Source organism: Impatiens glandulifera, chromosome 1 (assembly GCF_907164915.1).
Source record: "Impatiens glandulifera chromosome 1, dImpGla2.1, whole genome shotgun sequence".
NCBI classification, from domain to species: domain Eukaryota; kingdom Viridiplantae; phylum Streptophyta; class Magnoliopsida; order Ericales; family Balsaminaceae; genus Impatiens; species Impatiens glandulifera.
Window position 1 is genome coordinate 144,449,845 of NC_061862.1, and position 25,778 is coordinate 144,475,622.

At 30.7% G+C, this 25,778-nt stretch overlaps 1 protein-coding gene across 1 annotated transcript; it reads right to left on the reverse strand.

Annotated features, from left to right (window-relative positions):
• Window positions 1-214: 214 nt before the first annotated feature.
• LOC124946245 lies at window positions 215-4,145 on the reverse strand. The gene is made up of 8 exons (XM_047486815.1): window positions 3,216-4,145; window positions 2,889-3,117; window positions 2,725-2,840; window positions 2,254-2,463; window positions 1,885-2,133; window positions 1,836-1,838; window positions 977-1,558; window positions 215-331 (listed from the first exon to the last, which is right to left on the reverse strand). The coding sequence occupies exons 1-8, from the start codon at window positions 4,143-4,145 to the stop codon at window positions 215-217; spliced, it is 2,436 nt and encodes an 811-aa protein (XP_047342771.1).
• Between the last annotated feature and the right edge of the window lie 21,633 nt (window positions 4,146-25,778).

Genomic DNA, 25,778 nt, shown 5'->3' on the forward strand with positions numbered 1-25,778 from the left:
ACTCAACTGAATCGTGGTGCATGGCTTATGCGAAGACATGTTATCCAGTTTTTCAACATAATGAAGCTTGGGACATTCCCGAACATATCAAGAAACGAGTCTGCCTAAAACCCCCCGTGAAGATTAAGAAAGGACGACCAACAACAAAACGTAGATCATCACAAGGTGAGGTTCGTAAATAACGGAGACGGTGCGGCTCATGTGGCGGTCTAGGTCATAACAGAGCAACATGCTCAGCAGTGATGCCTGCACCATCTACTGCAAGACCTTCACAATCAAGTGCCCAATCTACACAACCTTCACAATCAAGTGCCCAATCTTTGGCATGAAACTGTTTTAGGGTTTTGATCAAACCGTTTTTGTATGTACATCAAACTGTTTTAGGGTTTTGATCAAACTGTTTTTGGGGTAGGGTTTTGATCAAACTGTTTTTGGGGTAGGGTTTTGATCAAACTGTTTTTGGGGTAGGGTTTTGATCATCTGTTTTTGGGTTTTGATCAAAATGTTATATTGGGTTTGGATCATCTGTTTAAGTGTTGTCATCTGTTGTGTTGTCAAAGAGAAATAGCAGGATTGATTTCAGGAATGCAGGAATGCATCTGTCGCAGGACAAATAGAAGTAGCAGGAATGCATCTGTCGCAGGCGACGGTGCATCTATCGCAGGCGACGATGCATCTGTCGCAGGCGGGAAATGCATCTAGCGCATGCGACATATTCATTTCCCGCCTGCAACAGATGCATCGTCGCCTGCGACAGATGCACCGTCGCATGCGAGAAATGCATTTCATTTATGTTTTGTGCTTAATTATATATATACTACATTATATTTGAATTCAAAATAGCAAACTAAATTACATTAAAAAATAAATACATATGGTTTACATTCAAAAATATACATAGCTAAATTATGTCCATTTTCTATGGGTCTATTATATGGTGGAACAACCTAACTGCCCATTTTTGTCTCCAAAAAACCATGTTTTCTGTTGTCACAGCTGATATATCCAATTTGGCAGTAAGGTACTCCAAATACATGATTGTAAAAAGACCACAGTCTCCACTCTTCGTGCACTTGGGGACTCTTGGGTGTGGTATTACAACATATGACATTCCTTCCAAACTGAACTTAGGATACTTGATCCTGTCAAACTCGGTCGTTCCAAATAGAAAGATATATGGAATCATTTCACATAGTGGTTTCATGAACTTGTCATAGTGATTCTTTTTGATAAATCCTTGTTCGTAGTCATAAACATTGATGCACCAATCTTGTAGTTGCACCTCACAAAGGACCCAATGCTTCATATTCAGATTCATAGGGAAATATACCTTATCTACAATCATCCAAGAAGTCATCAATTTTCCTTCATCACCCCTGAAATATTCCATCAAGTCATCGTCGAATTGGTATATTTGTGGATTTTTGGAGAACTTTGAATAACGTAACGACAACCTCGTAGAGACATTACAGTCACATATTGAGAAATCCATCGGTTGATAAGTCTTGGGAAAATTGGCAACCCTTTTTTTAAGAATGTAACATGCTGCATCTATCTCCTGCGACAGATTCGAGAAAATGAAGTAAGCATAGAGCATCGAATGAATTAAGCACAGAACATGAAAAGAAATAGCAGGAATTGCATCTGTCGCAGGCGACAGTGCATCTGTCGCAGGCGACGGTGCATCTGTCGCAGGCGACAGTGCATCTGTCGCAGGCGACGGTGCATCTGTCGCAGACGAAGATGCATGTGTCGCATGCGCCAGATGCATTTCCCGCCTGCGACAGATGCATTGTCGCCTGCGCCAGATGCAATTCCTGTTATTTCTCTTTAACCTGCTGTTAATACAATACCCAAAAAATAGTTTCAACAACAAAAACTTACTTGATCATGTAGCCAATTCTGAGGCCTCAACATTTTGTTAAACAATTCTCGACCAGCATGGAAAAGAACCAGATTTATCTTGTCTTCATCCTCCAGCTTCAGCCATTGTTTCAACTCATCCAACAGTTCGCTATCATAATTTAAAAGAGGATTTACAGTTACTGGATCAATGAGTTTAAAGGATTTTCCATTAGGATCTGTGTAGTTCTCCAATTGTGTGGACCTCTTCTTTCTCCGAAAACTCTGTCCCTGAAATCTTGTTGGAGTCAATACCAATACATCATCATCCTTCTTTTTTCCCAACTCAGCCTCTTCATCCTTCTTTTTTCCCAACTCAGCCTCTTCATCATTCTTCTTTCCCAAGTCAGCCTCTTCATCATTCTTCTTTCCCATGTCAGCCTCTTCATCATTCATCTTTCCCATGTCAGCCTCTTCATTCATCTTCCTTTTCTTGCCCAACTGCTGCAACCTATTTTTGGCCAAAACCACCTTCCTCTTCTTCTTCGTGGCCAATTCTTTCTTTCCCAACTCAGCATTCTTATCAACAACTGCTGCAGCCTCTTCATCTTTGTTTTCATTCTGCTCGGCTTCTTTGTTGATCTCCAAACCATCAACAGCCTCTTCATCTTTGTTTTCATTCTGCTCGGCTTCATTGTTGATCTCCAAACCATCAACAGCCTCTTCATCAACAGCCTCTTCATCTTTGTTTTCATTTTGCTCGGCTTCATTGTTGATCTCCAAACCATCAACAGCCTCTTCATCAACAACCTCTTCATCAACAGCCTCTTCATCTTTGTTTTCATTCTGCTCGGCTTCATTGTTGATCTCCAAACCATCAACAGCCTCTTCATCAGCAGCAGTTTCAACAACAACAGTTTCAGCAGCAGCATCTTTGTTTTGATCATCATCAACAACAGCTTCTTTGTTCATCTCTAAACCATCAACAGTAGAAGCATCTTTGTTTTGATCATCATCAACAACAGCTTCTTTGTTGATCTCCAAACCATCAACAGCAGAAGAATCTTTGTCATCATCAACAACAACAGCATTGTTTATCATCTCCAACCCATCAGCAGCATCTTCTTTCTCATTCAACCGATCAACAACATCATTCATATCAACAGCATCTTCTTTTTCATTCAGCAGATCATCAACATCATCATTCGCATCAGCAACATCTTTGTTGATTTCCAAATCCTTCTCCACTAAATCATCAGCAGCTGAAACATCATTCTTTTGTTGTTTTATTTCACCCAATAATTAGATTATGTGATTGAACATAACCCGTTGATCCTCTTTCATTACCTTCATTTCAGTTTTCAGCTCCTTACATCCCTTGTCAACTCCTTCACATCCTTTGTAAGCTCATCAAACTTGTCATCATTCTGGGCTTTAGTCACCGGATTGTCAAACTTGTCATCAAACTTGTCTTGCATAGTAGGAGAACTGTCTTCTTTCTTTTGAGGACTCGTTGCTGAAGGGACATGGCTTGATTCACGAGTAGTAGACCGAGAGCTGTCTTCGCTAGATTCATCACTAAATGACTTCTCGGTCCTCTTAATTGCTGTCCTTTTAATTGGTTTTCTCCTCTTGGGCGTTTGTTTGGGAGTACCATCTTCATTCTTTCTCTTCCTACCATCCACCTCAAATAAATCATCATAAATGTAATCTCCCATTTCTTCAAAGTCATCCCCACAGTAGTTCCTCTTCTCCTCCTCAGACTCATGAATCTTGTTAAAGACATTGCATTTGAAAAGGGCATTGGATACCTCTTGGCTAGTGTTGGTGTTGCTTCTGGAGGCTGTAAAAAGTAATATCCTTGGGAATGTATGTTTTTCCTCGATCATATCCGCAAATTTGGGGACAAATGTCTTCATAACCAAATATGTCCAAACTTGGAAGGCTATGGCGAAGCCACTAATAGTATAAGCAACATCACAGTTCCCCTTGCAAGTTTCCTTCTTCTCCACATATAACTGCCGAAGATGTTTCATGTCCTTGTCAATACCCTTCAAAGTTGAATTGAATGACACCTTTCCCCATGGAAATTGAAGGAACATTTCCATATCCTCCACCATGCTGAAGATCTTCAAACATACCCTCTTTCTATTATCAGATCCAAAGAGACACTGGTAAATAAGGTTGATGAGCCCAAGCTTCCATGCATCCTCCTTCTTAGAGCAGTTGAGGAAAACACTTTGAACTTCTGTCACTTTAACAACTGTTTTGCCACCAAAGTATTTATGGACTAGGGTGGACATTCTTCAGCGTGCCAGTTTTCAATCACAGGAAATCTTCCAAAATTTAGGCCTGTTACCAAGGCATATTCCTTCATGCCCCAGTAAAGCTGCTGACCATTGACTAAGAAACTTATTCCCTTCGAATTGGAGCTGTTTTTCCTGATCAACATCTGGTGGATTATTGTTCCTGAGAAAATGACAGTCGGGGCTTTCAATAGATACTGAAATTGACTCTTCATAGCCCTTTCCATAAGACCAAAGTGATTAAACTTGTCCTTGGTCTTTAACAAGCGGGTGCAAGTAGATTTCCATGAAACACGTCCAGGAAAGTTCTCAATTACCGTTTTGTTTTTGCATTTGGTTGGTGCCATCTGCAAAAAATCAATAAGTCAGAATAATGAAAGTAAATACCACTAATTTAAAGGAAATATGACATATGTCGCAGACGACGGTGCATCTGTCGCAGACGACAGTGCATCTGTCGCAGACGACGGTGCATCTGTCGCAGACGACGGTGCATCTGTCGCAGACGACGATGCATCTGTCGCAGACGAATAGTATGCATCGTCGTCTGCGACAGATGCATCGTCGTCTGCGACAGATGCATCGTCGTCTGCGACAGATGCACTGTCGCCTGCGAAAATGCATCGTCGTCATTGACAATAAACCCAAAACCCTGCAACAGCCTTCGACAGAAGCATTTTAAACCCAAAACTAAACCTAAACAATAAACACTACCTAAACTTAAACTCATACCTAAACCTAAACAATACCCTAAACCATTCCTCCATTATAGCATGCATGGATATAAAACGGAGAACTAGGATAGAAACGGATAGAAACGGGGAAGATAAACTCACCTTCGACGTTCTGGAGTTGAGATTCTCGTCGGGGGATCTTGTTTGTCGTCGGGGCTCGTCGGGGTTCGAGGGAGAGGACGTCGTCGATGTTTCGGGGGATTTTCGTCGTCGTCGTCTTCGGGGTTGATCAGTCGTCTTCGGGAAGTTGGAAACGAGAGAGAGGGAGTGAAAGGAGAACTGGGGAAAGGGAAACGACGGGGGAGAATGAAAATCAAATTTTTTTTTTTAATAAAGGGTAAAACTGCTTGGCAAAAGGTCAAAAATGATAAAATTATAAATGACATGCTAAAAGTGGTAATAACCCTCTTATGAGGGTTATTCCATCAAATTTTCCCTCTCATCTGGATACATAAAGAAAAGAATAATAATAAAAGGAGCGTCTGTGGGAACGATTCATTCAGCGACTCGTTACGGGCTGCCACGTTGGAAAAAAAAACATAAAATAGCGCGCATTTTCATATTCTTCTTCTCCTTCGCATCAAACTCTAGCCTCCTTCTCACTTTCCATTTCTGCCTTCTCTCCTTCCCCTTCTGCATTTTCTTTCTATCCATCACAGTTCGATTTGTGCTAGTCTCTTCAAAACCCAAGGCTAAACTTGTGTCATCCCCGAGTTGAAGTCTCTTTTCTGTATTAGAGATTTCAAGATTTATCCCTTCATGGTTAGATGGAATATAAAATTTCTCTCATTCTCATTTCCATTCTTATTCTACTCGGAAAGAGTTGCTTGAGTTGCATAAGTCAGATGCATCATAAAAAAAACTTGAATATTCTATTTATTTATTTATTTATTTTTGCGGGAGGAATCGCTCCCTATATCATTATTCATATACAAATAAAAGTAAAAAATTTAATTTAAAATAATAAAAATAATCCTATTTTATGTATAACTAGACGCTTTGTATATTAACATGTTATTAAACACACAGAAGATTAAAATTATTGAGAATGTACTGAGTATTTGAATATCAAAATTAGAAATACAATAATAAAACTACTCAATAAATTGACTAATATGTAAATAAGGTAGACATAGTTAATAAGGTGTAAATCATTGTAAAAATTATGTACTAATATGTTGTATTTTTAAAAGATAAAACTCATTGATTTATTAAATTGCTATAATAGTGATTTTTAATATTTTATTATGAATTCAATTCTCCGATAGCAGAGTAAAAGCTCTCGGAAATAGTCTAAGTCCTTATCCGATAGTAAGGTAAATGCTCTCGAAAATAGTTTAAGCCATTCTCCGACAGTACATAATGCTCTCGGTGAAAATTTTATTTCCGAGAGCTGTAAACGCTCTCAGAGAGACTTTATTTTCCTTCACCGAGAATTCTATCACTGAGATATTGCGAGAGCATTCATTGCCTTCGATGAAGACTATCACCGAAGGCATAATCGTTTTTTCCGAGGGTGTTTACTCTCGTTAAAAATGATATTTTTACTATTGAAAAGAAATATAATAATAAAATTACTCAATAAATTGACTAATTTGTAAATAAGTTAGACATAGTTTTAAGGTGTAAATTGTTGTAAAAACTATGTACTGATATGTTGTATTTTTAAAGGATAAAACTCATTGATTTATTAAATTGCTATAATAGTGATTTTTAATATTTTATTATGAATTTCTTTTTCAAAAAAAATATTTTATTTTGAATTCAAACAGGAAATTTTATTATGATGAATATATTTATTTGTTTATTTCTTCCTCTATTAATTTATTCTCACATCTTGGAAAAATGGTAATTAATGACTTAACTATATATGATTTTATTAATTTTCTTTCTATAATTAATGCAAAATCACAATTTGAAAATAATTATTATAATAGAAATTTAGGTATTATTATTAAATTCATGGGGTAGAATTATTTTGTTAATTTGAAAGAGACAATAACTATCTAGGAGCTTAAACATTAAGAAAATTGTTTTTAAAGGAAATGTGTTTAAAAGTATTTAGAATTGATATAAAGAAGGGTAAGTTTGATCATTTTGTTTAATTGTACTTTATTTTTTTATTTATTTTGCACAAAATTGTATTTATAAATACAAAGTTTAGATAAAATATATAAGATAACCTCCAATATAGAATATGGAGTGATCAAATTGATTAATTCAAACCTTTTTCTTTCCACAAATGAATTCAAATTACAATTATTATGAATTGAGTTGGATTGGGTCAAGTTGAATTGGGTTGGGTTGAATTGGGTTTATTCAAATTATAATTAGTATGAGTTGGGTTGTAATGGGCCCAGTTGAATCGGGTTGTTATAATTAGTATAAGTTGGGTTGAGTTGTATTGGATTAAATTCATTCATTTAAATTAAATATAAAATTCTAAATATTTTGCTTGAGTTTTATGGGTTTGAAAAATAAATTTAAGTGGGCTTAAAAAAATAATAAAAAATTATAGATAAAATAAGTTAATAAACGTAAGTTTTATTATATTTTTTATGAATTAAAAAAATAAATTTTAATTAAATTTAAAAAATTAAAAAATTATGTCACATTTTTATCGTAAAAAAAATTCAAGATAGGATTCGGCCACCCAAATCCTAACCTAGATCGGCCCAGATTGAGTGGATGTGTCTTACAAAAAGTAATAAATTATTTGTGATACAAAGCAAAATTATGAAATAGTAACAGAAGTAAAATATTTATATATAAAAAAAAACTTAAGATCCTAAGAAAATAAAAGGACCTAATCCTATTTAAATAAATAAAAAAAGGTACGAAATTAAGCGAATGTCTTTATTCTATATACAATTAGTGTTGACTACTGTAGCATCAAGTTGAATGTTAATCAAGAGATGACCAAAAAAAATATTAATATTATCAAATTAATACTCTCAAGTCAAAATGAGAGAAATGGTCATAAATTAAAAGTAAACTATATATCATATGAATAATTTATTGTATTTATTGTTCATAACAGGATGAGATAAATATTCAAATACAATCAACACAAATTTTAATTTCTCTATTCATTTATTTACCATTAAATAAGTTGAATGAATAGAATGTAACAAGTTTCTTAAAAACGAAAACAATAATTAAAAAATTTAATTAAAAAGAATGAAATAGGTACATCAAACTAATTAATTATAGAGTTTTTAAGATAGTCGATACTAAAGAATTCAAGAAAAATCGATTACTTAAAATATTGGATTGTTCTATTAAGAACCTATACCAAATCTTTTAACATGATAAATTAGGATTAAGATAGACAAACTTTAGTTTATTTGGACGGCAATAAAATTTAGAAATAGTTAAGGAATCTTTTAATGGTTTTTCTATAAAGTTAATAAATTCAAATAGTGCTAAAAGTCATAGAGAACCATAAATTCAATTTTGACTTTTTTTCAATTTTTTGTATTATTATAATTAATGATTCAGACAAATGGACCGGTTAAATTAATTAATGGCTAAGAAAACACAATTACCATTTCGTGCACCAAATGGACAGTCCAACAGCAACTTTGTTAACCCTCACAGATTTTAGATTTTTTTTTTAGTTCTTGAATTTATTCATCCTAAACATTTTTTTTTGGTATGAAAAATATAAAATAAATTATTGCTGGTTAACAAGATTTGATCCACTATAGACCATAAAAATAAAAGTTGATTTTTAGTTTCATCCTTATGAGAATAGTAGATGAACGTGGTATTTAGCAGATATGATCTCATGTTCTCTCTCAAAAGGGGCAAAACAGTTATATTTAAAAAATAATAATTGTTTTATTCGGGAATCCTAAATTGGGTATTTAGAAATATTTTTTTGTGGTTGCATAGTATGTATTCTTTTTTACTCATTAGAATAATTTTATTTGTAATTTGTATCATTTGATCCAAGTTTTTGAATGTCAACTTTGTATTGTTAATTCAAAATAGTTAATGTATGCTATAAAGATTCGAAAAGAAAAATTACCTATGCTAACATGAACTACTTATATAGGTTAAATAGGAAATGAATCCTATTATTTCCTTTCAATTGCCTAATATTTTTTTAAACTGAAAGCTAATACATTAAAAATCAAATTATCATCCATCCTTATAAAAAAAAGGAAAATAGGATAATTGATATTTTTCTGATTGGCCTTTATTTTAATTTTTTCCTCTAAATAATTATTTTTATTTTATTTTATGTATTTTCAAATAAGTATGACATGTATTTTTACTAATTTTAATTTTATTTTAATATAGAAAGTTAGTATAATCATCGTGATTTTCATCTTCAATTTAATTTATATAATTAAATATTTTGTATTTAATTTTTTCAAAAATAATTAATATATATTTAATGAACATTTTTTATTTATTCAATATTAATTTCATAATATATTTTTAAAATAATAAAAATATTTTTTTGTTATACAATAATATTATAAATTAAAATAATAAATATTTATGAAATATTTAAAACATGTTAAAATATAATGAATTCTTTTAAAATTTATTTTATTTTATACTAAGTTTTTTCAAATAATAATTATTATTATTTAACTATTTTTTAACATAATATTTTATAATAAAAAATTCACATACAATGATATTTTAAACTAATTATTTAATAAATTTAAAATATTAAAATAATAGAATAATACGTATAAAACAATATTTTATTTATATATATATATATTGAAACTATTAACTATTTTTATAAATATATATAAAAATAAATCCATAAAATATAATAAATACACAATTTTATATATATATATATATATATTCAAATATCAAAATAAAAATAAAAACAATCAATCTAATAACACTATATTTTAATATATTTTAAATAATTCATAAATAATAATTGTTTTAATTAATAATATTATTATAATAATAAAGTTTATATTATTTTAAATATATATTATTAAATTAATTATTAAATAAAAAACTAAAATAATAATATACTGAAAATAATTATAAGAACAAAATATTTTAATTAAATAATTATATATATATATATATATATATATATATATATATATATATATATATATATATATATATATATATATATATATATATATATATATATATATATGAGAAGAGAAATGATTGGGAGATGGAATTTGGTGAGAGAATAAGAGAGGAGAAATAATTAGGTGAGGGAATTTGGTGAGGAAATTTAGTGAGGGAATGACTTGGCATAATCTTATTCACTTAAAAAATCAAATAATTTCTCTCTTGTCCAAGTTATTCCCTCACCAAATTCCCTCTCTCTATCACTCCTCATAAGAAAGGGAATAGCGTGACAGCAATATGATTGTCTGAAAAAATTAAATAATTTCTCTCTTTCCTCCTACTTGACTCTTTTTCCAACCAAAATGAGGTGATCCACATTTTAATTTAGAATGTTTTAAATAAAAAATTTAATATTTTAAATATATGAGCTAATTAGATTAACTTTTAAAGTAAGTAAAAATTATATTTCAGACTTATTTAATAATATAAAAATTCAAATCAAATATAAATATATATATATATATAATATTTTAATTCATTCTTCCTATAGCAGCACTAAAAATATAATTTTTCATGTGGTCTTCTAATTCATCGTTTTGTCATCGGTTAATTTAGGATAAAGTTAAATGTTTTAAAGATTGATGATTTATGTGTATTCGAGACATTATTTCTTTTAATAAGGCTTTTAATCGAAATTGTGTATTAGATTTGCAACGGAGCTTAATATATAGTCTTTTAGGCAACGATAATCAAATGTAAATATGATCAAGATTGGCATGGTTGGTTCAACAAAATGTATCCAACAGGGTGTAGCATTTGGAGGGGAGATTATTTTATGTAAAAAATTTCACGAACAGTCTAAATTCATTGTGAGGGATAGATCTTTGATCATATTTTGGGATGACATTTGATGTAGTGTTAAAACTCTAGTTATAACGTATCATGAGTTGATTTCATTGTTATAAGAAAAAATTCAACAGTTAAAAAATTGATTATCGGTATGGTAGTTTCGCTAACTAATTAGATATAAAAGGAGATTTGTAAGCACTAAAAATTTGCATACCCAATTTATAAAATTAAAATATTTATTTTGATTTATTTTTGAATAAATAAAATTAAAATAATAATTAACCCCAATTCTAAAACTCAATTAAAACAGTTAATTAGATTAATTATTATAATAATTAAAACCTAATTAATTAAGAAAAATGACCAAAATAAAATTAATTGTAATAAATTTTGTACCCATTTATCTTAAAATATTTTTTGAAAAAAAATTAAAGTGTTAAAATAAATAATTTAGGATAAATTGAGGTACCATTTTCATCTCTTATAATTATTTATTTAACCCTAAAATATATATAAAAAAATATTGGCAAAATATTTGTCATATTTATTTTAATATTTTGTGTATTTATAAAGATAAAAAACTAAAGTCAAAAGGTGAAAAAAAATAATTTCAAACAAACCCTTAAGTTTTAAAATAAAATTTAATATGTTATCGGGTGTAGCCGAATTAAAAAAATCCGGTTACAGCTAAAACTACAACCTTTGGATGGATGCTGGATTTTCATTTGATGCTCAGGAAGCAGCCACGTAGTCCGCTGTAGCCAGAGACAACGCGTTTGAGAAGAAGGCGATTGGCTAACGCATGTTAGCCGAATCGCTAACGGAACCCCCAAACGCCAACGACGTTGGACGCACCTTAGATGGAACGCGCTAAAGCGCATGAAACGACGTTGTTTCGACCGTCATCATCGTCTTCAATGCATCGCAGGAAGATAAGGATGAGGCATCATCCTTTGATTTTCCGAAAGTGAAACATTCTCCACAGTCAACTAAATCGGCTAATTCAAAAGCTGAAATGATCACCCTACTCCGGTGATCATTTTTACTACTTCAATAGGGATGATTCATCCATATTTCTTCAAGTTGACTCAAGAATATCCAAAATGTCATTAATGACTTTTGCCTGATTCGATCCACTTGAAGCCTCCACCGACTCAGGGATGCTATAAATAGCCTCCCCTCTCAATCATTCTAAATGCAAGAAATCAACTCACAAGCTTCAAATTAGAAAAAAAACTAGAAATTTGTCATTAAAGCTTCAAGCTTTCGGATCGAAGTTTTTGTTTAAGAATCTAAAGCTTGGATCCAGGTATCCCCAAAACTTCCCTAAGGTTTAAGGAGTGTTCTCTAATCCTTAGTAAGCTTCCAATCATCCTTTTTAATTCATACTTCAAGTTTGAAATTGAAATTTTTATATTTCGGTTTTCATAAGCTTGTATGTTGTCTGTTTTTGAATTTGATGGTTTTTGAATCGATCTTATGATCATTTATGAGCTTTCTGTGAAAGCTAGAACCGATCAATTGGTCTTAATAAGAAAAACTCAATTTTGAATTTGTAAAGTAAAAAAAAACGGGTTTGATGTTCTAAGGCTAATCATGAGGATCACAGCTTAGAATTGTTTGGATCATGTTTGATCCATCCTGATCATGTTTGATCAAAATCAAAAAATTCAAAATAATTAAAATTTTTTAGTTTTGATTTGGTCAAAACGAATGACCAGTGTTCTTGTTTTTGTACCAATCAAGTAAATGAGATATAAGGAAGCTATTGGATAACTCCTTTCTCTTCAAAACAATTTTTAAACCAAAAATTCAATTTTTGATCACAAACTGTTTTGAACGATTTTATCATCATTCGGGTCGATTAATATCTTGAGATGATAATCAACATGTTCCTAGGAGTTTTGTGAAACTACCCAAGCTCTTGGATCAAAGAAACCAAGCTTAAATCAAAATTACAAAACCTCCAACTTTTGTGTTCTTGAGGACCGAAAGTTTTGACCGACAACCAATGGTTTGGACCGAGACTTAGGACTGATAAATTCAAACCCAGGACCGAGAAATTCAATAGGACCGACATGTATGACCGATCATTTTTATGTCCAGGACCGAGAGGTTTAACTTAGGACCGATAGGTTTAAACTAAAGACCGATAAATCTTAACCCTGACCGAGAAATCCCAAGCCTAAGACCGACGGGGTTAGCCGAGATCTAACCTAGAACCGATGGGTTTATACACCCTAACCAATGATTTTAGCCAAGGATCAAGAGTCATTAACACCTCGACCGAGGGACTTTGACACCCCGACCGAAGATCCTGAGCCCTGACCGAGAGACTCCTCAACCTAGACCGAAGGTTTTTAGACCCCGACCGACAAAAACGAACCCTATGTCTAGGACTCCAGTCCTAAGGCCTGTTTGGTTCCACTTTTCAAAACTCATAATTATTTTTGTAATTTTGGAACCCCTAACCATTTTCTAAAAATCCCAAGTGATTAGAAAATGATTTAAAATATTTTTGAAATATTTCCACACAAAAATATTTTGACTAAGGCCTATTTGGTGTTTATTTTTAAACTCCAACACCCTTAAAATGATTAATGTTCTTCAGGTATACTCCTCCCTAATTATCATCAACAACATATATCAACATTTAAATATTATTGTTTTAATATCTTAAATAATGCTAAAACCTAGAAGCATTACTAGAACCAGAAGAATGATTAGTTAAAACTTAAACGTTATACAACCGATTTTTAAAAAACGTCAACTTTATAAGTAGAGAGCGTTTTTAAAACGGGTACGGAGGATGAAGCGTGAAAGCTCTTTTCCGAGTATCACTAAACGACGAACTAAAAGAAACTATGACTAATACGTTTGTATATGTATGTCATTTTTATTAATTTTCAAAAATTAATTAGCGACTTTGTTTCAAAATAAATAATCTTTAAAATTAATTATGTTTAATAAATTTAAACTAATAATTTCTAAAAAAATAAAATTTTAATTTGATTATTATAAATTCTCGTAATATTTAAAATTGAACCCCAAATTAATTATTTTTAATTAATTTCAAAAGCTATTATTAATCATTAAAAGTCTTTTCAAAATAATATTTTATTTTAAAAAAAATTCTGACACGCAAACCGCAGTTGAAATTCTCGAACTCCAACCTTTTACGAAAACAAAAACAAATAGTTTTACAAAGGGTTACAAGATTAAACATTAGTGGAGTTTTTCTCGTAATAAAGGTTACTTTTGTTAGGAAAGGTTACTTTTGTTAGGACACTTTTAAGTTATTAAGTTATAATTTTTAATTCACCTAAATATATATTTTTTTCTTTTCTTCATATATTGTTGAGGAATGGAAGAACTTAAACTTATGAGACTACAACTTGATATTTGATTTTTTGGTTTTATTCTTTCCAAAATCACATCTATCAAATCTACCATTTTAACCGTTAAATTATTCATTTATCAATTAAAATATTTTTTTCTAAATTAAAATATAAATAATATTAAAATAACTCATTTCAAATCTTAAGAAACCCTAAAATTAATTTTAAAAAATGGACAATTTTAATCCAAGATCTATTTCTGAAAATAAATTCAAATAAAGATTTCCAAACCAAAATAAAACAAAGGTTAGATTAAAGACTTAATAATAGTTAACATAAATTTTATCAAAAAAATATTTTTGAAAAACCCATACAACCATTAAAAAATGAAAAAAAAAATAATTTCTAAGAAAATGTTTTTTACCTTATTAATAGATATGATACACATCATTCATCCTAATTTTTCTTTTCATATATTGTTCAATTTTGATTAAATAATGTCTTTTATATCAATTTTGTACTTTCGGAAGGATTTGGACCAGGTATAAATAAATTTTCCTGACAATAAATAGTTGATCAAGATTCAAATTATTAATTAGCACATAATTGGACTTGATTTTCTTTTAGTAAATATGATAGTGTATTAATCTATGATATTGTTGAATTTTAGTTGGAGATTAGGTACGGACTTTCCACTTGGTTGAATTTTAGTTGGAGATTAGGTACGGACTTTCCACTTGTTTCAACCAGTGACATTTTAACTTGAACCCAAATTAATTATTTTATAAATAATTTCAAAAATAGTTAGAAATTATTTGTAATATTTTAAAATAATGTTTTATTTTACAAAAATTAATTACACACAAATTGAGGTTGAAATTATCGAACCTCGAACTTCTCCGCAAACTAAGAATTTTCTTAAGGTTATAATAACAAATTAAAATATCACTTTTGAAAACAATATCATATATATTTATTTATTTTATAGAATAATGTTTTTGAATAGTGATAGGGAGGCCGATGCTGGGCCTCCGACCATACAGCGAATCCTCCGTGGCTGCCATGTGTGCTTTGCCAGATTGTAAAATAAAATTATATAAAAAAGAAATGTAAGCGCACAGAACCACTTTCTTTCTTTTCTCTCTTTTCTCTATCCTCTCCCAGACAACCAATTTCTTGTAAATCCTAAAATAGATTCGGTTCTTCTGGAGAACCTTATCGACGGCGGTCGGGATATAACTCGATATAAATACATTTCGACGGTGGTTGCTCCGGAGAACCATATTGACGGTGGTCGGGTAACTCCATATGAATACTATGTTTTGATAATGTGTTTTTTCATCGTTATTTTTAATCGTTATCCTCACTTTATCTTCAGATCAATACAACTTTATATTGACATTGTTCGGGTAACCATATGACTACTATGTTTTGATATTGTGTTTTTTCATCGTTATCTTTAATCGTTATCCTCCCTTTATCTTCAGATCAATACAACTTTATATTGACATTGTTATATTGAGCTCAATACATCATTATATTGATCTCAATACACGAATATATTGAGCTCAATACACAGATATATTGAGCTCAATACGCAGATATATTGATCTAAATACACAGTTATATTGAGCTCAATACACATATATATTGATCTAAATACACGGTTATATTGAGCTCAATATTTTATATTGAGCTCAATACACAAATATATACACCTTTAATTCAAATACACGGTTATATTATTGTTAATTCAAATCTTCTAATTTAATTCAAATATGTTATTGTTCAGCTGGATGGATCATCTAATTCAATCTGCTCCAGTTATTGAAATCCCGACTGTTGGGATGATATTTCCATCCGAAACGGAGATTCGTTTGTATTACAAGGCCTATTCCCTTGGTACTGGTTTCGGTATAAGTAATCTCGGAACAAAAAATGGACCGGATGGCAAACAAAAGTGGTTTTCGCTAGCTTGTGCAAAAAATGGTGTTTTTACATCAAGGGGAAAAATATTTTACATCCCAGACCCTCTATCAAGACGAATTGTAAAACAAGGATTAATGTTGCTGTTAGAAACGATGGGGAAGTCGAGATCACCAGCGTCCGCCTTGAGCACAACCATGTCATGAGCCCGGGGAAATCAAGACATCTTAGATCCCACAAGGTTCTTGATCCGGAGGTGAAGAGAAGATTGGAATTAAATGATGAAGCAGGAATTACACTCGCAAAAAGTTTCCAATCTTTTGTAGTTGAAGCCGGTGGTTATGATAATCTGAAATTTGACGAGAGATCTTGTAGAAACTTTATTTCAGAATCTCGTTATATTGATGTAATATATTTAACTAATTGCATTGTTAAATTTTGTTATAGAAAAAAATGCGGGATGAACCAACAGATGCGCAACAATTCAATGATCCAGCTACTATATCACAAACAATAGTCTCCACTCAATTCTCTTTTACCACATTATTGTAGTTATGTTATCATGTGTTTATGTTATAGCAGTTATATTGAGCTTATTTCAGCGTTATATTGAGATCATTGACTCGTTATATAGAGCTCATTGCCTAGTTATCAATGCTTCTTTATCTCATTATATTTAGCTAATTGACTCGTTATATTGTACTTGTTGCTTCGTTATATTGAGATCATTGACTCGTTATATTGTACTTGTTGCTTCGTTATATTGAGATCATTGACTCGTTATATTGTACTTGTTCCTTCGTTATATTGAGATGATTGCCTCATTATATAGATCTCAAATAAATGATCTGACTATGATACCACAAATAATAAACTATAGAGCATAATTCAGCATTATATTAAGTTTCTTTTAGCTTTACTAAGCATAAATATTTTAAACAATTTAACTAGGACTTGGAAGGTATAAATTCAAAATGGCTTGTTCATTTTCGTAAGTGTTGATGCGGGATTTTAACAATTTGGTGGTGTAATGAATCCTCAACACATGCATATTATCAGCAGCTTCTTTCGGATAGTGGTAGTGGGAGATGGAACTTGAGTTGGACTCTTGAGTGTGTGAGGAGAAGGACTCTTGGGTGTGGGAGGAGAGGCCTCAAAATTTGATTACTGGATCCACTGTTGGATTGCCAATTTGAGGTCGGGATTTTGGAACATCGTCATCATGGCAGGCTGGATGGATGGAAGATTTAATAAATGTAGACGTGTGGACTACGGTATTCAAGTTTAAAGATGCAGTTGCGATCGCAGTTACAGAGGTTGATAATTGGACTGCTGCCTCTGAGAATACGTCCCATGCACTAGGAGTAGAAACTGAAGGAGCAGCAACAGTAGGAGCAACAACAGTAGGAGCAGAAACTAAAGGAGCAACAACGTTCTCCTGTGCTGGAAGTGGAATCCTATTTAACACCCTCCCTTTGCCATACCCACCAAGTCTCTCCTCGGTACGTAACCTTTCAAAAATCATCCTGTCATCCCAACAGGATATGATCGGGAAAATCCTCACGTTCCTTCTCTAGGTGAAATCTGCTACCCTGTCCATGTAACATAACTGAAAAAAGAAGGAATGTTAGTTGTATACTAATTAGAAATGTTTATGAAATTAATTAATGAATCGCTCTTACCATAAGGAAGGTTGTTGATCCGTGGAAAAATGAGTCTCGTTTCTTCTTCCATTTGATCATACTCTCAACAAGTCCATTTAATGTGAATCAAAACCAATTTAGGTCCTTAATACTGTCAACATGAACTAGTGATTTCAAGATTTTAGACCTGCATATTGAAAACAGGATTCAATTAGACTAATATGATAAAACCATATTACGCACTATATAACTATCTACGCTCCATATAACTACATATAACACTCCATATAACTACCTATAACGCTCCATATAACTATATAATATGCTCCATGCAATTACAAATAACGCTCCATATAACTATACAATACAGTAACTACAAATAATGCACCATATAACTCTACAATATCCATATAATGCTAAATATAAATACAAAATACAAGAAGCTGGAGATTTTTACCTGCAAGTTGGACTTTCAGTGGCCCACAAGAAGCTGGAGACGACGTACACAACGAAGTCACGTTTGAAGTCGTCATCGGTAGTTGTGTTTGCTAGAATTACCTCTGGCATAGAGGAAATGATGGGAGCACCACTGGTTTCACTCCCTACCCATCTCATCCTCCAAGCCCTAAGTATGGCGAGGTACTCGGGTCCGTAACTATTTTTACCAATGGACTCAGTTACGTCGATCTCTCCTCTAGGGATGTTTAGTATGCATTGTACATCATCCTCGTCAATAACCATATTTTGATGGTTGCTCAAACTCAGGGAACACGTTAGTTTATCGAAGTGTTCAAACAAATACATTGCAATTGAGGATGACAATTTGGAGACACGTAAGGAAAGGAGAGAGCCGAAGCCAATGTCCTTGACAACTTGCTTCTAGAGGTCCGACAGTCCATTCACGAGTTTACATAGGCCCTGAGGAGAAGTGCGGATGTTTGGAATCGTTGTTTTCGGCAATCTTCTTTTTAACAATTTCGAACTGAAAAAATGACAAAGGTGAACGCTCCATATAACTATTTATTACGATCCATATATCTACCTATTATGCTCCATACAACTACATATTATACTCCATACAACCACTTATTACGCTTCATATAACTACTAATTACGCTTCATATAACTACTTAGTACGCTTCATATAACTATATTTTACGCTCAATATAACTAGTTATTACGAAATATAACACGCAAAAGATAACTTACCTTCCAAAATCTTGGTTGTCAACATCGTTGGTCTTCCTTTTTCGTGTCTTCAGGATGGTCTTCCTCTTTTGTGCATTCGAAGTCGTTATAATGTCGGAATTAGGGGGGACGGTAGATGGGATGTTGATATCGGTAGGAGAAAACATTGATCTTAGAGAATAGATAGCAATAAGCGATTGGATATTGGAGAATACATACGGCGAGAATACAAGCGTAGGCGAGGTGGGGGAAATATTAGGAGGCGATGGGCTTCCACAGCGAGTCGGATAACAAGTGGCGGCAAGAAGAGATTGATGGAAAGGGTTGAGCGCTTCCACGGCGAGATAGGAAATACCTCACAGCTCGACTAGGGTTTACACAGGAGGGAGCGAGAAGAGAGAGAATGAGAGAGAAGCAATGGTTAGACTGACGGCTCGACTAGGGTTTACACAGGAGGGAGCGAGAAGAGAGAGTAATGAGAGAGAAGCAATTTAATTCAATCTAGGGCAGGCGAAGAGTCACATATTAAAGCTATTTAATTTATTTTTTTTAAATTCAAAAAATCTAGCGTGGCAATGCCACATAGAGTCGCTTTATGATCTGAGCCCCACCGTCGCCCCAAATCACTATTAAGTGTTTTTCAAATATAACTAATTATTTTGTGATAACTGGAATTTTTCTGTACGTTTGTTTTTTCATATAAATGTTCTTTTGTATTGTTTTTGTCAATCTTTTATATATAATCTCATAATTCTTTTAAAATCATATATTTATATATTTATATTTGAAAAATATATTATTTGAATACTAAATATATATTTAAATAGGTAAAAAAATAATTAATGAAATAGTAAAAGAGTTACACAAAATTTATTTTAAATTATATATATATATAAAAGTTATATGATAAATTCTTTAATTAAAGAAGAGATAATTAAATAATATATTTGAAGTTTTATTTACTAAACTGCGAAATATGATAATAATGTAATATTTTATAATATTAATCATAAATTATTTTAATATTATTATATTTTTTTTTAAATTTTGTTCCAAAATTTTGTATGTTTTTGTTGCAATTTATGTTCATATTGTAATATAGTGTATTTTCATTCAAAAGATTATATATGTATTTCTATTTATTATTAATTTAATTAATTTTTAGAAATTAAAATTTTAAAAGTAAATACTTATGTTTATTATAGGATAAACATTTTTGAGAATACATTTGAAATGTTTAACCGACAAAATATTAATAAATGTTTTTAGATATGTATATTTTTTTTTAAATATCTAATAAAATATTATTTATATGAAATAAAATAATTATATATATATATTTATTTATTATTTACATATATTTTCATAACACTATATATAAATCTAATTAATAATTTCATACGTTCCTTTTAACTCAGCTCTAAAATTATCTTAAATAAGTTAATAAATAAAATAAACATTATCTTTTATTATTTTGATTTTAAAATTAATCTATTATTTATTTTAATGATTAATCATATTCCTAATTTAAATATTTATTTTAAATTAAGATCATGAATTTGCGGTAATACTAGCTTTTTACGCTAAAAAATAAAAATGGCATAAAATAAATTTATATTTATTTTTATAGCTTTTTAACTAAAAAAAATTATTTACTTTCAAAAAAAATTCAAATGTAATTTTTTTTATAAATGGACACATTATTGACAAACTTATACAATAATTCAGAATTAGAGAAACTAAAACAAAATTTGTTATGAAATTAATCTGTTTCATCTCTAGTTGAATTGATTTTCTTATACTTCTATTGATAAATAATACAATAATAAATAACTTTGAGGTTTAATTTTGTTTACTAAACTAATTTTATTTTTTTATGATTTATTTAGCTATGAAAATCAATTATATATATATATATATAATATGTTTAATGTTGTTTGAAAACTCTTTCAAATGGTAGTAGACGTCTGATGTGTTTTATTTATAATGTTATTATTACGGCGTTTTCTGATATTCGTTCTGAAAAGAATGTGAAATTAGTATGAGAGTTAATTGTTCTTTTCGATGATCTACAAACTCAATAACTTTAAATAACACGATTTGTTTTACATGTCATGCTTTGATCGTAATGTTTAAACAATTTTTATCATTTTTAATATAAATGGACAGTTTTCAAAAAAAAATTAAAAAAAATCAAATATAATATAAAATAATATATTAATTGAGTAGGTTAAAAATACCAATTTACTAAATACAAAAATTAAAACAATTTTCTATTAGTTAATATATCTAAATAGTTGACAAAACAAAATTATATTAACTAGCATGTATCCCGTGCATTTGTACGAGTAATAATATAAAAAACCGTGAAAAAAATATTACGGTAAAATTTTTATGTGCAAGTCAACCCATAATCCGACCAAAGTATCCATTTACTCTCACATATATCCAAATTAACCACAGCTCTCGACCCGGTAATCCGGACACTTTAAAAATTAAGCATCATTATATATATATAGATTAGTTAGTTAAAAAATTGAACTTATATTGTTAAAATGTCACGCGTTTATTAATTTTTGGGTTGAATTTAAAATATAAAGTGTTATTAGCTTAGTTGGTTAAAAGGTTGTACTTGTTTTATAAGGTTGTAAATTCGAACCATACCTATAGCATTTTTAATTTTATTTTTAACAGTTTTAAGTTTATGGGCGGGTCAACCTACAATCCGACCCAAGTATCCATTTACTCTCACATATATCCAAATTAACCACAACTCTCGACCCGGCAATCCGGACACTTTAAAAATTAAGTATCATTATATATATAGATTAGTTAGTTAAAAAGTAGAACTTATATTGTTAAAATGTGACGCGTTTATCAAATTTTGGGTTGAATTTAAAATATAAAGTGTTATTAGCATAGTTGTTTAAAAGGTTGTACTTGTTTTATTAGGTTACAAGTTCGAACTATATCTATAGCATTTTTAAATTTATTTTTAACCGTTTTAAGTTTATGGGCGGGTCAACACACAATCCGACCCAAGTATCCATTTACTCTCACATATATCCAAATTAACCACAGCTCTCGACCCGGCAATCCGGACACTTTAAAAATTAAGCATCATTATATATATATATATATTAGTTAGTTAAAAAGTTGAACTTATATTATTAAAATGTCATGCGTGTATCAAATTTTGGGTTGAATTTAAAATATAAAGTGTTATTAGCCTAGTTGGTTAAAAGGTTGTACTTGTTTTGTTAGGTTGCAAATTCGAACCATACCTACAGAATTTTTAATTTTATTTTTAACCGTTTTAAGTTTATGGGCGGGTCAACCCATAATTCGACCCAAATATCCATTTACTCTCACATATATCCAAATTAACCACAGCTCTCGACCCGGCAATCCGGACACTTTAAAAATTAAGCATCATTATGAGGAGTGATAGAGAGAGGGAATTTGGCTAGGGAATGACTTGACATCACCTTCATTGGTTGGAAAATGTAAAAGTGGGAGGAAAGAGAGAAAAGAGAGAAATTATTTAATTTTTTCAACGAATAAGATTATGCCAAGTCATTCCCTCACCAAATTCTATCACCTAATCATTTCTCCATCATTATATATATAGATTAGTTAGTTAAAAAGTTAAACTTATATTGTTAAAATGTCACGCGTTTATCAAATTTTGGGTTGAATTTAAAATATAAAGTGTTATTAGTTTAGTTGGTTAAAAGGTTGTACTTGTTTTGTAAGGTTGTAAGTTCGAACCATACCTATATCATTTTTATTTTTATTTTTAACCGTTTTAAGTTTATGGGCGGGTCAACCCACAATCCGACTCAAATATCTATTTACTCTCAAATATATCCAAATTAACCACAACTCTCGACCTGGCAATCCGGACACTTTAAAAATTAAGTATCATTATATATATATATATTAGTTAGTTAAAAAGTAGAACTTATATTGTTAAAATGTGACGCGTTTATCAAATTTTGGGTTGAATTTAAAATATAAAGTGTTATTAGCCTAGTTGTTTAAAAGGTTGTACTTGTTTGTTAGGTTACAAGTTCGAACCATATCTATAGCATTTTTAAATTTATTTTTAACTGTTTTAAGTTTATGGGCGGGTCAACACACAATCCGACCCAAGTATCCATTTACTCTCACATATATCCAAATTAACCACAGCTCTCGACCCGGCAATCCGGACACTTTAAAAATTAAGCATCATTATATATGTATATATATATATATAGATTAGTTAGTTAAAAAGTTAAACTTATATTGTTAAAATGTCATGCGTGTATCAAATTTTGGGTTGAATTTAAAATATAAAGTGTTATTAGCCTAGTTGGTTAAAAAGTTGTACTTGTTTTGTTAGGATGCAAATTCGAACCATACCTACAGAATTTTTAATTTTATTTTTAACCGTTTTAAGTTTATGGGCGGGTCAACCCATAATTCGACCCAAGTATCCATTTACTCTCACATATATCCAAATTAACCACAACTCTCGACTCGGCAATCCGGACACTTTAAAAATTAAGCATCATTATGAGGAGTGATATAGAAAGGGAATTTGGCTAGGGAATGACTTGGCATCACCTTCATTGGTTGGAAAATGTAAAAGTGTGAGGAAAGAGAGAAAAGAGAGAAATTATTTGATTTTTTCAACGAATAAGATTATGCCAAGTCATTCCCTCACCAAATTCTATCACCTAATCATTTCTCCATCATTATATATATAGAGATTAGTTAGTTAAAAAGTTAAACTTATATTGTTAAAATGTCACGCGTTTATCAAATTTTGGATTGAATTTAAAATATAAAGTGTTATTAGCCTAGTTGGTTAAAAGGTTGTATTTGTTTTGTAAGGTTGTAAGTTCGAACCATACCTATAGTATTTTTAATTTTATTTTTAACCGTTTTAAATTTATGGGCGGGTCAACCCACAATCCGACCCAAGTATCCATTTACTCTCACATATATCCAAATTAACCACAACTCTCGACCCGGCAATCCGGACACTTTAAAAATTAAGTATCATTATATATATATATTAGTTATTTAAAAAGTTGAACTTATATTGTTAAAATATGACGCGTTTATCAAATTTTGGGTTGAATTTAAAATATAAAGTGTTATTAGCCTAGTTGTTTAAAAGGTTGTACTTGTTTTGTTAGGTTACAAGTTTGAACCATATCTATAGCATTTTTAAATTTATTTTTAACCGTTTTAAGTTTATGGGCGGGTCAACCCACAATCCGACCCAAGTATCCATTACTCTCACATATATCCAAATTAACCACAGCTCTCGACCCGGCAATCCGGAGACTTTGAAAATTAAGCATCATTATATATATATATATATATATATATATATATATATATTAGTTAGTTAGTTAAAAAGTTGAACTTATATTGTTAAAATGTCACGCATGTATCAAATTTTGGGTTGAATTTATAATATAAAGTGTTATTAGCCTAGTTGGTTAAAATGTTGTACTTGTTTTGTTAGGTTGCAAGTTCAAACCATACCTATAGTATTTTTAATTTTATTTTTAACCGTTTTAAGTTTATGGGCGGGTCAACCCACAATCCGACCCAAGTATCCATTTACTCTCACATATATCCAAATTAACCACAGCTCTCGACCCGACAATTCGGACACTTTAAAAATGAAGCATCATTATGAGGAGTGATAGAGAGGGAGAATTTGGCTAGGGAATGACTTGGCATCACCTTCATTGGTTGGAAAATGTAAAAGTGGGAGGAAAGAGAGAAAAAAGAGAAATTATTTGATTTTTTCAACGAATAAGATTATGCCAAGTCATTCCCTCACCAAATTTTCTCACCTAATCATTTCTCCATCATTATATATATATAGATTAGTTAGTTAAAAAGTTGAACTTATATTATTAAAATGTCACGCGTTTATCAAATTTTGGGTTGAATTTAAAATACAAAGTGTTATTAGCCTAGTTGGTTAAAAGATTGTACTTGTTTTGTTAGGTTACAAGTTCGAACCATACCTTTAACATTTTTAATTTTATTTTTAACTGTTTTAAGTTTATGGGCGGGTCAACCCACAATCCGACTCAAGTATCCATTTACTCTCACATATATCAAAATTAACCACAACTCTCGACCCAGCAATCCGGACACTTTAAAAATTAAGCATCATTATATATATATATAGATTAGTTAGTTAAAAAGTTGAACTTATATTTTTAAAATGTGACGCGTTTATCAAATTTTGGGTTGAATTTAAAATATAAAGTGTTATAAGCCTAGTTGGTTAAAAGATTGTACTTGTTTTGTTAGGTTGTAAGTTCGAACCATACCTATTGCATTTTTAATTTTATTTTCAACCGTTTTAGTTTATGGGCGGGTTAACCACAATCCGACCCAAGTATCCATTTACTCTCACATATATCCAAATTAACCACAGCTCTCGACCCGACAATCCGAAAACTTTAAAAATTAATCATCATTATATATTTATATATATATATATATATATATATATATATATATTTTATGGTGCCGCAAATTTCTTAAGCAAAACTAATATTTATTATAGCTTTTATCTCATTTATTTTTAATAATTAATCACTCAATGGATTAAAATATCAAAAATATTCTTACTTTAATTTTATAAAATTTAAATATAAAAAAATATTATAATATTCACCCAATTAAAAATTTGAATCATACAATATCTTTTCTATTTTATTTTTTTAAACTAAATCTTGAAATTATTACTGTTGAAGAGAATCATTAAGACCAAACTACAGTGAATTAATTAATGGGTGTTGTTTATCCTTAGGGTTTGGTGAGTCCTCTAATTGAAGATAGATAGATAGATAGATCGAT

Excerpts from the sequence above, each read along its gene's own strand:
- LOC124946245 (XM_047486815.1), bottom strand. The coding sequence starts at position 4,145 with ATGTCCACCCTAGTCCATAAATACTTTGGTGGCAAAACAGTTGTTAAA. Across the intron at positions 2,841-2,888 it reads AGATTCTTCTGCTGTTGATG|ATGCTTCTACTGTTGATGGT; the intron begins GTTTGGAGATCA and ends ATCAAAACAAAG. Across the intron at positions 332-976 it reads CTGTGACAACAGAAAACATG|TTTCATGCCAAAGATTGGGC; the intron begins GTTTTTTGGAGA and ends ACCCTAAAACAG.